The following is a 17,306-nucleotide window of genomic DNA, read 5'->3' as shown; positions in this document are numbered from 1 at the left end:
CATTTATTAACCGAATAACAGAAATATTATTAAAAAAAAACAAAAAACATTATTTTGTATTTCATAGTTTTACTTCAATTTGTTTGTTTTAAAGTTTTATCAACGTGATATTTACAAGTTGATTGTTGTGGCGGCAACAAACTGGTTTGGGGCACGGACGAACCATAAATATCCTTAGTAATCGAAAAAGCATTAAACAAAAAAAAAACCTCGCCGTGACCACTTCATGTAAAAGAATCAATGACTCGTTTCGAACCGATTCTTCGAAATAAAACGCCCAAAAGAACCGAACCGCTAAAATCAGTCGGACTTCCCACCACTAAACACACCGCCCCTCATTCTAGGCAACCACAAATCAACAGCGCCAACTTCATTTCATTATAGAGCCGAGACGCTCCTCGCTCCCAGCGATGATATCCGTGGATAAACCGAAGGCGATAATATGTTTGCACACTGAATGTGTTTTTTCACGCTCAATCCAGTGACGTAAATTCTATTATGCATTTATATTGAGTGAGAGCAATATTCGTCGGCGCGTCATCGTCAAATGCGCGCGCCCGTACAAATCCTCAAACCTGCAGAAAGACACACGGGGCTCGTATTGTTAGAGAAGCGAACACGCGAAATATCCCTGCTGGAGTGGTAAGAACGACTTTTTATCATTTCCATAATTAATTTAATATAGAAACACTAAGAACAATACTCCTAAAAGTACAGCAGACACCTATTTTGAAGGTAGTTTCTTTACAGCGAAGCTGCTGCACGCCTCGATAGACAGGGGCTCATATGGTCGTAAAGGAAAAGGTTATCTGTTATTCGCCTTTATTTTGATAAAAACGCGACCGTTTTTACATTTAACATGTTTTTTATTATATTTGTTCAAATTAATAAATAGGATAAAATAAAAATCACATTTTAGCGCAGGGCGTTTGTGATAGTAAAATGTATAAATACTGAGGTGTGTCAGGCATATAAATCAGATCAAGAACACAATTAAAATAATTTTGCAATTTTAAATTTTTGTGTAAACCGCGTCTCTTGCTGTGAACATCACTTTTTATGTTTTATGTTGACAATTTTGTAATAATCGCAGCCTGTGACTGGGCACAGGCACTACAAAATATATCTTAAAACTAAAACCACATCAATAATGGGTTGACTGTTTTAAAGTTATTGAATTCCAGTTATTAAGCTATCAATATTTATTTTTTTAATTGTTATTTATGGTTGCATTTAGACAAAAGCATGGAACATAATTTGATTCTGGACCAGTTAATATTGCGTTTCTGAGATTATAATGTTCCGTTTTCTTTTGCACTGAGGACATAGTTACATTGAACTTCCCCCTGGGTAATACACTTATAAAGCATCTTTTATTTACGACCAGTATAATATGGCAGTGCTTTTGATCCTACATTGTTCACTTTGAAAACATTTCTCACGCCTTAAGAGATCTCCAGGAAGATTTTTCATGTTTGAATAAACTGTCACCCCATTCATGAATAATTCATGTTAGCCTGTTCATTTCAAATGTGACATTTGATGCTTTTTCTCCCACAGATGAACATCTTATAAATGCATGGCAACCACAGTTGTACCTACACTGCATAGTGGACATGCATTGAAAAGACCTGGATCTGCCACAGCAAAATGGAGAAGTCTGGTGTCAAGCTACAGATAATTAATGAGGGAATGGCGGAGCTCAGATTTTCTTGATACAACCCTTTCTTTGCAAGTCACAGCACAGACGGACACGCCATGGATCTCCTTTGGGTTCTGTACTCCATGCTGACTGTATGTATGGCCATCAATATGGAAGCTACCGGGAGCCATAACATGTTTACCTGTGAGGCTATCACATTAAGGATGTGCCAGGGCCTCGCCTACAATACCACCTTCATGCCCAACCTTCTGAATCACTATGATCAGCAGACTGCTGCTCTCGCCATGGAGGTAAACCACATTACAATAAATGATGTGATCAAATTGCATTACATTAACCTAGGACTAGTTTAATCATCATGCTCTAATAACTGCATGACCTCAACAGCAGTCAAATAGATGTGTGTATATATATATATATAGATATATACACCCCACATCTATTATATGTATGTATGTGTTTGTGTGTGTATATATATATCTTTTTTAATTATTTATCAATTTTAACTACAATTAAACAGTAATTAAACATCAAGAAAAAAACACTTTAAACCAAAGAAGAAAAACAAACAAACAACAACAACCACAACAATAGTAGTAAAAGTATATAAAATAATTTATTAATTATACAGGTCTCCAAAGGCAAAATATGTAAATACTTTTTAAACATACACATTATAAGTTCTGGATTATATGATAGCATTTAATTTAAATTTTAGTAAAATAATAGCACATAGATGATCAGTGTAATAACGGTGGATAATAATTTATATAGACTTGTCAAAGGGGTTCATGACAGATCAAAAAAAAAATGTCCAGGACTAAAAACTTGAGTTTTATTTTTGAGGCTTTGTTGAATATTCCATGTGAAGTGTGTCATTTATGGTTTAAATAATTCAAATGTTGGAGTTTTTTTCTTTTTTCCAGTTTATTAGGATACATTTCTTAGATACATATGAAATCAGACCTGTCCGTATAATTCTTTCCTAAATAGCAGAGAAATAATAAAACATTTTTTGAGTTATCAAAAAATAACCAGGGCAAACCCTTTACCATGGATCACATTAATATGCAGTTTTTCTGTATTTCCCCTGCAAGAAGCAATAAATGCAAACCATAAATGTTTAAATGCATTAGTTTAAAACATATGTACTAACAACATCAAAGATTTGACATTTTCGATTTGACCCAGTTCTTTCTTGTGCCCTGCAGATAATTCAGATCACATTACAGAAATGTTTAAAGGGAAATTAGTCTTTAATCTGTCCTACAGGGATGTTTTCTATATTTTTATTTCTGAAGTATCCTGCCGTTTTAACCAATGTTTTGGTCCTCTTTTGTGTGTGGCCATGACGAAATAAGCATCTTATAACTATTTAACAAGGTTGCTTTACAGCGGCTTGCCAGTGTATACCACAGTGGTTGATGTCATGAGCAGTTAATGGTGCTCAGATGTGTTGTTTATTTTGATTGTTCTGTAATCTTTGTATCTGCAGCTGTAACGCCTGGATTGATTCGAGCCGATGGTTAATCCTCTTTTCCCGGGCTGCAGTATTCATATGAGCCCAAATGAAAACAGCTGCATTAGCTTGTTACAGCGGCCAGCGTATCTGTTGAACACACACAGCACTGTAAATGTTATCTGAAACCGGCTGTCCTCAGTCACAAGGTTTTAACTTATTCACTCCAGTCCTGCCCTAGTATAATAGAGGGAAGGGACAGGAAATTAAAGAGATAAAAAGAAGAAAGAATGGATGGAGTTGAGCTGAGCTGAGGCAGCCCATCTGCTCATCCTCTTGTACATTTGTGTGGATATGTAGAGTTACATAACCTTTTGCACTGTAACCAGCATAAACACACACACAAAGTGATGATACTTTTTAAACCCACTACTGCACAAAGCATTACAAGATCAGTGTAGAAATACATTCAAATGCATTTGAATGATAATCACAATTCACATGTAACATTCTGCAAATATATTTTTCAAGCATTGTATGTACAAAAAAAATATTTTAATATTTATTTTATAATATATATATATAATTTATTTGTTTGTTTTATATTTTTATCTTATAATTATTTTAAATATATCTAATTGTTTGTTTGTTTTATGTATTATTATTTTTTCTTTTATAATTATTTAATAATAATTGTTAATTATTCAATTAATTTGGATTGCAAGAATGAAAGGATTTTATTTAAATTTACTTAATATGTCAGAACGTTTTGGCATGATTTCTGCATTTGAGGATAAATTAACAGAAAAAATGTAAATGTGATTTTATTGATGAATAGCTTTTACTATTTTTATAAACAACTGACATCAATGACTAGAAGGTCACAGTTTAAGCAGCAATTAGTCTACTCAAGAAAACCAGACTAAATCTTTCGTGCCATCAGTTCTAAACCATTTCTTTCTTTCTGGCATCATGAGGGACACATTAAACGGCCTTGCTTTCAGATTCAAAATCACTGTCGGACAGTGGCAGCATCTTGCTCTGAACTCTGGGTAACCTCATTTGTGAAGTGGGACAGTTGCCTACAGGGATGGTTTCTGGGATTGTTGTGGTTGCATGCAGTAATGGGAAGGTTCAGGGATTTATTTGAACTGAGCATGCAAAGAGATTGCTGGGTAAATCTAACAATATTAAGCATTTCAGGTGCTATGATTGATGCAACTTGACATCTAGTTAATTTCAACTTCCTCCCCCATTTGTCAAACATGCGAAGATACATGACCTTGTCCTCATGTTATTTTTACCATGGCGTGGTGATCATTAAGGCCACCCTGCAGTTGTAATGCAATCTGGCAACTCAAATTATATTAGCTATGCATTGTTTGGGAATCATTATTTTTAGATATTTATGAGAGGTGCTAGATATTTATGAGAGGACTTTTGTAAGTGATCTGACCAAAAAAAAAAAAAAAAAAAGGGTGAAAAAATTCATAGATATTATTTCGCATATACAAAAGGGTTAAACAGGACTGTTTATACTATAACTGAAAATATATATGTTAGCATGGAGCATTTATGCACATTTATTAATGCATTAACCTTTAGGACAGTGTTTTTTTGGAATGGCAGGGTTGACCATTATATATCCATATCTTCTTCTTCTTTGTCCCTTTCTCTTCTGTCTGTTTCTCTTCTCCACTCCCTCATCTCTTTTCATCCCTCCCCCCACACAAGGTACTGCGGTTGCCGGGGAAACGGATCCCAATTGTAGTGCAACAAAAGAGCAGGCTTTCTCTCTCAGGAGGTGGTCGTCACTCGCACTCTGACCTCTCTCCCTCAAACCGGCCCGTTTATGCATCGCTGGTTGCCATGGCAGTGCAGTTGAATTCTGTTAAGCGAACACTGCCTTAAGTTAAATAGTGACTGGTGGAAAAGGGGAAACTAACCAGAAGGGCATATGAGAATTTATGTACAATTAAAAATAATAATTGGTCAGAATGCTTTGAGGACGTGACCTAAACTTTGTTATCAGTGGGCAAGTGGGGTTCACTGAGAAAGGCATATGTACTCTGGATTTATGGGTAGAGGGAGGAACTAAACGTATTTACTTGTGAATGGACACATTTAAAAGGTCAGGTTAGGTGACTTAGAAGTTCTTCTGTTTGCCTTGTTGTTTTTCCCTTTTCCTTTTGCAACTCTGAGAGATCTAAGAATAAATCAGTGAAATACACACTATATCGGTTGGTATTGCTGTTTTTTTTCTTTTTTTCTTAACTGTATGTGCTCATTTACACCTATTTTTACATTTAGATTACCTTTGCAGTCACCACTGAATGCTTTTCTTTTTTTTATATATATATATTGTTTTTAATAGTGTTATTGCAGTGCCTTAATTCACATTTAGGATTTAAAATAGTTGATTTTATTGTTAGCTTGTTTCATTTATTTAATTATTTGGTTCTATTTATTGAATTTATTTTTTAGTGCTATCAAACAATTACTTGCGATTAATCGCATCCAAAATAAAGGGTTTTGTTTACATAATATATGTGTGTGTACTATGTATATTTATTATGTATGTATAAATACACACACATGCATGTATATATTTCAGAAAAAAATTATATTTGTATATTAAATATATTTATATAAATATATACATGGAAATATTTTCAAAATATATACTGTATGTGTGTATATTTATATATACATAATAAATATACACAGTAGACACACATATATTATGTAAACATATTTGTTTATGATAAACATAAATGATAAATTATTATAATTTTTTAACAACCATCAATAGGATTTTTTTAAATATTATAATTCAAAATAATTAAGATTGCTGCATCCTTAGTTGCTAAAGAAGTGTCTTGGAGCACTAAAAGAATTTAGGGCTTAAAAAGTCCCTTTCAGAAATAAAGAAAGCTATTTGAATTGAATTGACGGTATAAATTAAATAAATCTGAATTTAATTGAGAGCATAAATGAGTCCTTCATCAGTGGCAAACTGACACGCAGCAGCTCCAAACATTGAAAGTGAACTTGCTAATCTGTGTTTTCAACTATATTTACAACACACAGGTCCAGCCATATTACAAAAGACTTGACCATGTTAACTTCCATATATTTTGCTCCTGGGGATTTTAGTTTCAGATTGTTTGAAGTGCTTCCACATAGATATTGTATAGCATGCCAGCTGTATGAAGCATTTACTCATATATAATGCTTTGAAGCACATGCTCTCTGCCCAAACAAGAAGCAAAAGTCACTGTGCCTCTTCTGCCTTTAGCACATTCTATACCTCTGTATGTTTTGAATATCCCTAAATAACTTTCTGCAATGCCCTTAAAAACACAAAGGCACTGGAATGGAAATTGATTAGTAGGAAGTGTATGTTTGCCCTTAGGACAGCAGTGGACGAGATGCATTTGAGTTCATCAGATCATACCATTGCATGTAATGTGGGCTGACAGCCATGATGAGATAATGTTTTTCACCAGATCAGTAAATAATGGCACTAGTTTTATTTTTATCTTGCCTAAAAGCCAGAGTGTGTCCACTCAATTGAGTTCAGAATGGTGTAAGACCTTCTGTACCGACTACAGCCGCAGATGCCAGGAATAATACATCAACAACTGAAGTTGCAACAATAAAAGTCAGTCACATTCAGCTTTTATGTCATTGTCTATAGCTTTACTTATTGTCCACAAAATATTATAATGATAAAGTTCATTTGACCAGCATTAGAAGCTATGTGATGAAAACAAGCATTTTTTCCACATGCTTTTATGGTCTGATGGTTAAAGCCGGTGCTCTTTGGTGTGTCATGTTAGCGGCACATCTCAATGGTATATGCTGCGTTAAATATGGATTAGGTACTTGGAAACGATTGCTGGATTTAGATGCTTTGTGTCAAAATGGGCAAGCATAATATCCATCCTAATCCCTTTTTACAGACATTTTGGGTGGTAGCCTAGTATGCTGGCACTGGCTGAATGCTCTCTCATGATGGATATGCATTATACATCCAGTATATATAATAAATGTGTTGGACTGTTGCAGTCACTTTAAGGCTGGATGGTTTTATTAGAAAAAGTAAATAATGGCAACACTGTTGTTTGCGCATTAGATCATCGCATTGGATTTATCCTAAACGCTTAGGTAATTTTCTACATATTAAGTAAAGAATTGTTTTTTTAGGAACATAATGAAAGTAATCATTGCATGTAATTTTTAACATGCAATTTTAATAGCCAGACATATTTGTATTTGTATATTATATATAAATATATATTTATATAAGTCATTTTTAACAACTAAACACTAGGAATTCAATTTTTTATTATGTCATTTACTATAGCATTTTAAGTCAAGGAGCAGTGTTATAGTAATTATCAGCATTTATAACAACCAAACACTAGGAGTTATATGTCTTTATATTAGAATTATCTACGTTATTATAGCATTTTTAATCGCTTAACCCGAGGAGCAATGCTATTATATTTGTTTATAATAATTGCATGAATTATTAGCATTTTTAACAACCAAGCAATAGGAGGTTTTTTAAATATTATAATTATGTAAATTATTATAGCATTTTAATTGCCAACCACTAGGAGCAATAGTATTATTTGTTTATATAGTCATTTTGCATTTTTAAACCACCACAAATTTATATTTCTTCCTACTTTAATTATATAATTAATATAGTATTTCTAATAGCCAATCCCTAGGAGGTATTTATTTATTTATTTACTTCTTTTTGTATAGATATATAGACATTTTTTCTTTTCACCATTAGTAATTGCAAAAAAATGCTAAAAAATAAAATACATAGCACACACATCCTGGCTCTGAATGATTGTAAGTTTTGGTCCTTTTTTTTTTTTTTTCAACACAAGCGGTGTCAGAACCCCCACCCGACCATCACAAAGGCCCTTACTCTGTAGGGGTGGAGGCGGTATTGTCTGTCTGTCTGGTCCTGGGTGGAGTCTTTTTCTTTTTCCCCTATGGGATTTGCATATTTATGTCAAGCCCCAAAGCTGGTACTAACTCCCAGAATGCCTCATGGTGTAAGTGGGCCTCAGCAACAAACAGCACGTCTCCCGCCCCAAACAAAGGCCTCCTCAGAGAGGCTGCATTACAGATCCAATTTTAATTCTCATTTTACATGAGGGTGACCTAGTGACTGATAAAAAATAGGGAAGAGTCAGAGATGTGGCCTGGTGGGTTTTGTTCTTGCTTCATTGAGCACTAAAGATGCTCCTTCTGATGTTCTCAAGATGACTGGAAATGGTTTGTCAGATTTCCAAAAGTCATAAGTGATTAGTTTTTATACGTTACTAGATTTGAATTTCTTTGTCAGGTGGTAGGCAAAAAAATAGCAGCATGTTTTTCTTGATGGTTTATGTTTAGCTTTAAAACTACAGCTAATTATCAGGACAAACGGTATTACTATCAGGACATGGCTTTTATTTGGGATTTTACTGGGACATCTGGTCGCCCTATTTAACACGCTGGAACAGGGTCATACGGGATAGAAAACAATAGGATTAATAATTATACCCATGAGATCAAAATTAGAGTTTTGTGCTTTGAGGCCATCTATGTGCCTAATGTACTATACTCCTAAAAAAATTAAAAGCATTTACTCTTAACGTTTTCAGTCTTTTTCTGTAGAGAAAATAGAAAAATATTGATGACTCATGTTGCACTGTATAGTTTCCACTTGCTGGCCGCCATGTTGAAATCATATTTGCAGTTCAAACAAGTTATTAAACACAAATAAAAAGAACTTATCTTAAACCAGCAATTTTCAGGGAACGTCACATATCATGTTGCACCTGTTAATCTGAAAGTAACATCACATTTATGGGTTTTTCAATCTGGAGTGGACAGAAGAGACAAATGAAGGCAGCAAAACATAAAATCTGAAATTAATAAATGTGTATGTAAACAAAGTAAATTAATAAACATAGCTATACTGTTAGGAAGAAAGATTATTTATTTATTTACATGTGAAAAATAATTTGAAATGTAAATAAAATTTTGAAAATTAAATTGTGTATTTAAAATGTATTATTATTATTAACGAGACTCTTATATTTTTTGTCTGTCCATACAGCCCTTTCATCCTAAGCTTAAAGTGCTAATTTACTAATTGCACATTTACAGTATGTGGACAAAGAAAAAAAACAACTGTTGTTAAAATACATCTACAGTTTTGTATTTATTTATTTAAACATAAAAAATATTAAATAATTAATTTATATTTTATTATTAACACTGTTTTTTCTTGTCTGACAGCCCTTTCATCCCATGGTGAACTTGGAGTGCTCTACTGAAATTCGCCCATTCCTGTGTGCTCTTTATGCACCTGTTTGCACCGAGTACGGCCGCGTGACCCTGCCATGTCGGCGCCTGTGCCAGCGTGCCAAGAGCGATTGCTACAAGCTGATGGACATGTTTGGGGTCAGTTGGCCAGATGAGATGGAGTGTAGCAGGTACATGATCACTTTCATTAAGTTCTGCTGTTCTTTATTATATGATATCATATTCTGAAATGATACTCTGTCTCCTAGGTTTCCAGATTGTGATGAGTCTTACCCCCGAGCGATGGACCTGCTCCCGAGCAGTGACGGGACGGAGGAATCTCCCTCGTCGGTTCAGCGGGACTACGGCTTCTGGTGTCCACGAGAGCTGAAGATCGAGCCTGACTTGGGTTACTCGTTCATGGGTGTGCGCGACTGTTCGCCCCCCTGTCCAAACATGTACTTCCGCAAAGACGAGCTCATCTTTGCCCGCTATTTCATCGGCGTTGTCTCCATAGTCTGCCTGTCGGCGACGCTTTTCACCTTCCTGACCTTCCTCATCGATGTTGGCCGCTTTCGCTATCCTGAACGGCCCATCATCTTCTACGCGGTCTGCTACATGATGGTGTCCCTGGTCTTCTTTCTGGGTTTCCTGCTGGAAGATCGCGTGTCATGCAATGCGGCGAGCCCGGGTCGTTTCCGTGCCTCTACCGTCACCCAGGGCTCCCACAACAAGGCCTGCACACTGCTCTTCATGACGCTCTATTTCTTCACCATGGCAGGAAGCGTTTGGTGGGTCATCCTCACCATCACCTGGTTCCTGGCGGCCGTTCCAAAATGGGGAAGTGAAGCTATAGAGAAGAAGGCTTTGCTGTTCCACGCTGTGGCTTGGGGCGTCCCGGGAGCCCTTACTATCACCCTCATGGCTATGAACAAAATCGAGGGCGACAGCATGAGTGGCGTTTGTTTCGTAGGGCTCTATGACCTCATGGCTTTGCGCTGGTTCCTCTTGGTGCCTCTCGCATTGGATGTGGTCGTAGGTGTGGTGCTGCTGTTAGCAGGTATTGCTGCTTTGAATAGGGTCCGGATGGAGATTCCCCTAGAGAAGGAGAACCAGGACAAACTGGTGAAGTTCATGATCCGGATCGGCGTGTTCTCTGTCCTGTATCTGGTGCCTCTGTTGACCGTCATTGGATGCTATCTGTATGAACAGAGTCACAGATCAGTTTGGGAGACCACTTGGGTACAGGAGCGCTGTAGAGAGTATCACATCCCCTGCCCATTTAAGGTAAGAAGATATGGTGTGAAATACTTACCATTTAAATGTTTGGAGTTGTTTTGGAATTAAGTATCTTATGTTGTTCGCCAAGACTGCATTTATTTGATAATATAGATAAATATAGATAACCGTAAATAGAGATAACTGTTTTCTAATTGTATATGTTTTTAAATGTAATTTATTCCTGTGTTGGCAAAGCCAAATTTTCAGCAGCCATTACTCCAGTCTTCGGTGTCACAAAAATGATACTGACCCAAAACTTTTGAACAGTAGTGCATGTTCATATTGTCCTTAAAATAAGCAATTGTTTTAGCATATATAATGACATATTTTTAATGTGAACTTTGTACAGTGTTACTAGGAAAAAAGATTATCTACACCAAGTCAGAACCATTCATGATGTTTGTTCTGAAGTGAATTTATACTACTTTGACTGCCTCCACAGTCTCCTGCCAACTCTGTCCTCACTCTATATTACAAAAGGTGATTTAGTGTTTAAAAATGTATTGTTGTGACTAAGTGGTCACTGTAAGATAAGGGTGGGCAAAATGACTAAAATCTTAATATCACGATATGAGATCACAATATTTTATTTCACGGTAACGATATATATATATATATATCACAATATAGTTCTTTTTACTTTAAATAAGGTCTTTATGATATCAAAATGTTTGATACCATAAACATTTCATAACTATTGTCACTGGTATAAATATCACAAAAAACTAATACTAGCCTAAATTAGGAAAAAAAAAAAAAAAACCTCACTGAAGACAAGTAAAGAGTCAGCAATTAAATATGAATAAATAACTAATTACAAGCAATAGGACAAAAAAACTACAGTAGAACAAATAAATAAAAAATGCTACATACATTGTATAATTAAATGTATAAAACACTGCATATTCTTCACTGTGTAAATTAAATATATATTTCTTCTTGTTAAAGTTACAACAGTGATTGTTACATAAGTAATTTAGTCAAGAGCAGTGAGATATTTTCTTGGGCATTTTGACACATACAGTTAGTTTTTTGGTACGTGATGTTTTCCTTATTTATACTTATGCATTTGACATTAAACGGGGTGAAAAAAAGCCCCTGATTTGCAGATTTTGTGCATCTTTCAGACACAGGATTCATGATTTCCAGCTGCATATCTCTGTTAAACATACAGCAGCTGCTGCTCTGTGAATATAACTCGTGTCAAACATGATGCAAACAAACTGAAGCATAACTAAAAACTATAGACTGCCATGGAAAGTTTCAGCTTCAGCTCAGTAAAAATCCCAGTAATGATGTTTATCCGTGTGTGTGTGTGTGTGTGTGTGTGTGTGTGTGTACATGCCTGAGGCAGCTTGGGATTGTGGGATTGGTTTTAATGAGGCCTTGTTTACTGCCGCATCTTCTGCAAAAAGGACAGTCATGTGTCATGTTAATTCTGTAACAGTACTTCATGAAGAGATATGAAGTGCATTGCTATAAATAGCAGATCTCTAGTCACACTGCAGCAACTGATGATGTCATACAGATTTGGACACGCTAAAAAATGTATCAATCTATTTATATTATATTGCATTATATATCAAAATAATACTAAAATAGGCTGACAGCATTCAGAGCAGAAGAAATGCTCCATCTAAAGCACTGAGAGAGAGAGTGTGTATTAGATAAAGAAGAGGACAGACATTTGTGTTGACTGCAGCTATGTTTATGCCGTTGGCAATTGTGCAGTGAGCTGAGATAAAGCACTTCCCAGCCACACAATCGCACGCACATAACCCAGGGCTAAACTGACATACACAAATACGCTCACGCACACACTGCATGAGGTTATGAGCAAATGCCGAGATCTGCAAGGGAAGGATGTTCCTGCATGTTCTGATTACAAATCAGGTTTCACCTGTTTTCATGTTGCATACTAAGCAAATGTGTGAAAACCAATCTACTGCTGTTGTCTTCACAGGTGGACCAGACGAGCAGGCCAGATATCGCATTGTTCCTCATCAAGTACCTGATGATGCTGGTGGTGGGAATCCCGTCAGTGTTTTGGGTCGGCAGTAAAAAGACCTGCTTCGAGTGGGCCAGTTTCTTCAACGGGCATCGCAGGAAAGAGTGAGTTTCGTGTAATGCTTGGAGAATTTATACCATTATTGTTCAGGCCTACAGTGCAATGATGTGTGACCAAAAAACATGACTTTGATTTTCAAGAAACACCTTGAAAGTCATTATAAGTATTGTTGATTTTATTTATTTATACACTACCTAAACACACTTCCGTTCACAGGTTTGGGGCCAATGTGATTTTTTCATTAGAAATTAATTATTTTATTTCCGCAAGGGTGTTTTATGTTGATCAAATGTGACAGTGACCGATTTTTATCTTAAATTTTGTTCTTTTGAACTTTCTATTCATCCTATGAATCCTCAACAAAGCATATCATGGTTTTCACAAAAATTGATTTTTTACCTTGATAATAAATGTTTCTTGAGCACTAAATTAACATATTAGAAGGATTTTTAAAGGATCATGTGACACTAAAAACTGGAGTAATGACTGCTGAAAATTCAGCTTTGACATCACAGGAATAAGTTATATTTTAAAATACATTGAAATAGAAAACATTTCTTTTAAATTGTAATATTATTTCACAATTTTACTGTTTTTACTGTATTTTTTAAGCAATAAATGCAGTTTTGGTGAGCATGAGAAATTTCTTATAAAACCATTTAAAAATCTTACTGACCCTAAACTTTTGAACGGTAGTTTAGTTATTTAATTAATTTAATGAATTATTAACTCACATAATAATACAAGTAAATTTAGGCATCACAGCATTATACATTTCAGTATGAAAAATGTATATTCATTTTGAGATTTGATAAATATTACATGTTTTTACAGATTAATTTTGAGTGAGCTTTAAATGATGGCAAAAGTAATCTAAATTTAAAAATAGAGGTTAGTGTAAAGGCTTCCTCTCCACACACCCGTCCCTTATATCAGGGCATTAACCTCCTCTCCCTCCCCTTGTCCCACCCCCTCCTCTTTTGTTCATTTCGACTCCTTTATGCCCTCTGCCTTCCCCCTCTCTCTTCCTTCGCTCCTCTGTCACTCCCTCCCCACTTTACCTCGTTTTCCCCCGTCTCTTCCACCCTCAGCAGCGCGGTGCATGAGAGCAGGCAGGTGCTGCAGGAGCCCGACTTCACCCAGCTCCTCCTCAGGGACCCCAACACCCCAGTGGTGAGGAAGTCTAGAGGCACCTCGACACAAGGCACCTCCACCCATGCCTCTTCCACACACCTCGCCATGCTGGACGAGCCCCCCAGCGCCAGCACCAGCCGCGCAGGCAGCATGCGCAGCAAATCAAGCAGCTTCCACGGCAGTCTACATCGCTCCAGAGATGGCAGGTGAGGTATCCCAGTTATAATTCAATCTCACAAGCAGGAATTCAGAGGAAAGTTTTTTGCATATTTGGCACAGATTTTTGGGGATCTTCGAATTGCAAGTTAGTAAGTGTATTTAATAAGACATGCAAGAAACAGGAAATGTGTAGAACTTTGTAAATTAATAAAGTGCGCAACTGTCATGCATTATGGGCTTTGAACCTAAAACCTTCCAAATATTAGCCTAGATATAGAGTTATCATGAAATGGAATTACAATGAAGTTTTTTGTTTTTTTTGCATTGCAACATACACTTGAATTAAATGGATAATCAGAAAAGAAATATGAGGGCAGGGACTTGGTTCTATCCATCAGTTGTTGATTGGATTTTGAGATGTGGCCATTGCATTTTTTATTGCAAATGCTAGTTAGTTAGACTGTGTGATAAACTGTCATGCAAAAAATGGGTGATGCGCAATAATTTGTTAATAAAAGCTGTTTTAAGAAAACCTATACAAACCTATAAACCTATACTGACCATGTGCACAATGGTCACGGATTATGGAATTTGAACCTACAACCTTTCAATTACTAGCCTAGATATCCAATATTAAAATTGCAATGAATTGGAAGCAGCAAAATATATTTTCTTCTGTATACATCCAAATGAAACATTATAGAAAAAGATTTTTAAAAAAATTATTAATTGGGGATTTGGTTCTGTCCATTGGTTGTTGATTGAATTTTAAGATGTGATCATTGCACTAAAAAAAGTTGTGCACTGATTTTTGGGGATCTGCAAAATGCCATGCAAAAACAGGTGATGCATCATTTGTGAATGAAACGCGTTTTAAGAAAACCTATACATATAATGTGCACAGTTGTCATTGTGGGCTTTGAACCGACAACATTTCAATTACTAGTCTGAATATCCAATATTAAACTTGTAATGAAACGGAACCAGCTAAATTTATTTTCTTCCTTATTGCTACATACATCCGAATTAAACAGGTTATGGAAGAAGACTTAAAAAAATTAGGTTGGGGATGTGGTTGTATCCATCGTTTGTTGATTGGATTTTAAGATGTGGCCGTTGCACTCAAAATATCCCTTTTTTTGTGTATATTTTGTACTGATTTTTGGAGATCTGCAAAACGCATGTTAGACTGTTTAATAAACAGATAATGCAGAATAATAAAGTTGTTATAAGAAATCCTACACAAATAATGTGCACAATGGTCATGCATTGTGGGCTTTGAACCTACAAACTTTCAATTACTAGCCTAGATTTCCAAAATTAATGTTGCAGTGAAACGGATGTAATGAAGAAAAAACTGTCGGGTGAGGACCTGTTTCTACAAATCAGTTTTTTTTGTTGGTAATTGAGTAATTTTGGTTGGGAGTTTGAGACGTCGGTGTTGCACACAAATATCGATGTCGATAGTGCAGCGGCAGTTTAATAATTGGAGAAGTCCGACCGACATACATCACCAGATCAAGTGACATTTTGATTAAACATTACAGGGTTGAAAAATCTGTTTTTAAAAGAAATAAATGAATAATTGATGAATCGTTCAAAAAAGGATCTATAACATGTACTTGTAATTTTCAAACCAACTTTGGAAATGTCCCAAAATAACAGCACCCCCCAATTGTGCACAGTAGGGCGAAACCCACATCTGCCTCCCTGATCAAAGATCTGAATATCACTGAATCGCTTTCATTATGTTTCCCATCAGGTACACAGCTTGCAGTTATCGCGGCGTCGAGGAACGTCTTCCTCACGGGAGCACCCTGCGCCTTAAGGAACCGCTCCAGCACTGCAGCGTCAACCGTCTCGACAGCCATTCACGCCACGGCAGCCTGCAGCACCTGGAGAGCCAATCACAGCACAGCAGCGTGCGAGACCTCACCAACACAGCACAGGCCATCCAAAGCAGCCCTGGCAATGGCATTCACCGCGTCATAGAGGAGGATGCCACCAAGGCATGAACTTTCACATGGCAGGAAATAGACCAAATGAGTAAAGAGAAATGGACTCTTGGCACAAACTCCTCATGATGGATGGCACAAATACAAGTGTTCAAACTACACAGTGTGCCATGTGAACCCATGACCTTGCAGATGTTATCATTTTGTACTAGTTGAGCTACATGAACAAAATGAACTTCTTGAATATATCTACTTTTAGACTTTCGATCAAAGGTTGTAAAGTTCAGCTATGGACTATACCAAACACTTGAAATCTTTTGATGTACTCTACCATTTAAAAGTTTGGGGAAAATTTCTATTTCAAAATTAATGCTCCAGATCAAATAAATGCAGCCTTGCTGTGAATAATAAACTTATTTTCAAATCTTACCGACCCCCAAGCTTTTGAATGGTAGTCTATGTATGTACTGTTATCTTTTCTCTGTGTGGAAATCCTTATTAAAGGGTTCCTACAATAACAGGGTCAAACGTGAGGGCTTATGATATGCCATAATTCTGTGATGTATCAAGGCACTTGCTGTTTTATATACTCCCATGATTTAAGCTTGATGAGTCCACTACAGATGTGGTTTTGAATGTTTCTTTCCATTGGTTGTTGCACTTTTGACCGTTTTGTAGAACAGAAATAGTGATGAATACAGACATCTCCTTACATTTGGGTTAAATTTAAATAGACAATTCACCCAAAAATTTAAATTTTGTCATCATTTGCTCACCATTGTTACATTTCAAACTTGTATGTTGTACTTTTTTCCCTGTGGAAGACAAAAGGAGATGTTTAGCAGAATATACAAGCTTCTCGTTTCCATACAATGATAGTGGCCAAGGGCTGTAAAGTTACAAAAATGTCAAAAAGCACCATAAAAACAAACGACTCTATTGTATTACATTGAAAATCGTAAGTTGAGGGTGAGAAAATGAAAAAAATAAATAAAAATGTGAAATATCCCTTTTAAAAGCATGAAGAGCTGAATTAAAAAGACAACATAAAAATAAAATTGTCAGTCATTTTAGAATAGATCTTGTAGGCATTTTTCAATTGAAAACTGGCATATCCTTTACAACCAAGCTCTTCTCTGTTGAGTTTTAGCACTAATAAGAATTAGTCGTGACATTTACCGAAAACTGTGAAAAGCTTTTTTTTTTTACAACATGCTCAGAGAGTGCTTTATGTACAAAATAAAACATCACACTCAAAACGTTCAT

The 17,306-nt window shown here is 36.0% G+C and overlaps 1 protein-coding gene across 2 annotated transcripts; it reads left to right on the top strand.

Moving 5' to 3' along the window:
* The first annotated feature begins 318 nt into the window (after window positions 1-318).
* LOC306880265 (frizzled-3-like) lies at window positions 319-17,305 on the top strand. Of its 2 annotated transcripts, none has more exons than XM_079433696.1 (7): window positions 319-642; window positions 1,561-1,953; window positions 9,438-9,634; window positions 9,713-10,730; window positions 12,688-12,836; window positions 13,884-14,132; window positions 15,848-17,305. In XM_079433696.1, the coding sequence occupies exons 2-7, from the start codon at window positions 1,759-1,761 to the stop codon at window positions 16,098-16,100; spliced, it is 2,061 nt and encodes a 686-aa protein (XP_079289822.1). In that variant the 5' UTR covers window positions 319-642; window positions 1,561-1,758; the 3' UTR covers window positions 16,101-17,305. The 2 variants fall into 2 exon arrangements, with proteins under 2 accessions (XP_079289822.1, XP_079289823.1); XM_079433697.1 differs by having other exon boundaries at window positions 343-642; window positions 13,887-14,132.
* Window position 17,306: the final 1 nt, after the last annotated feature.

This window comes from Barbus barbus (assembly GCF_936440315.1).
Source record: "Barbus barbus genome assembly, chromosome: 14".
Taxonomy (NCBI): domain Eukaryota; kingdom Metazoa; phylum Chordata; class Actinopteri; order Cypriniformes; family Cyprinidae; genus Barbus; species Barbus barbus.
This window is presented reverse-complemented; position numbering and strand designations above follow the sequence as displayed.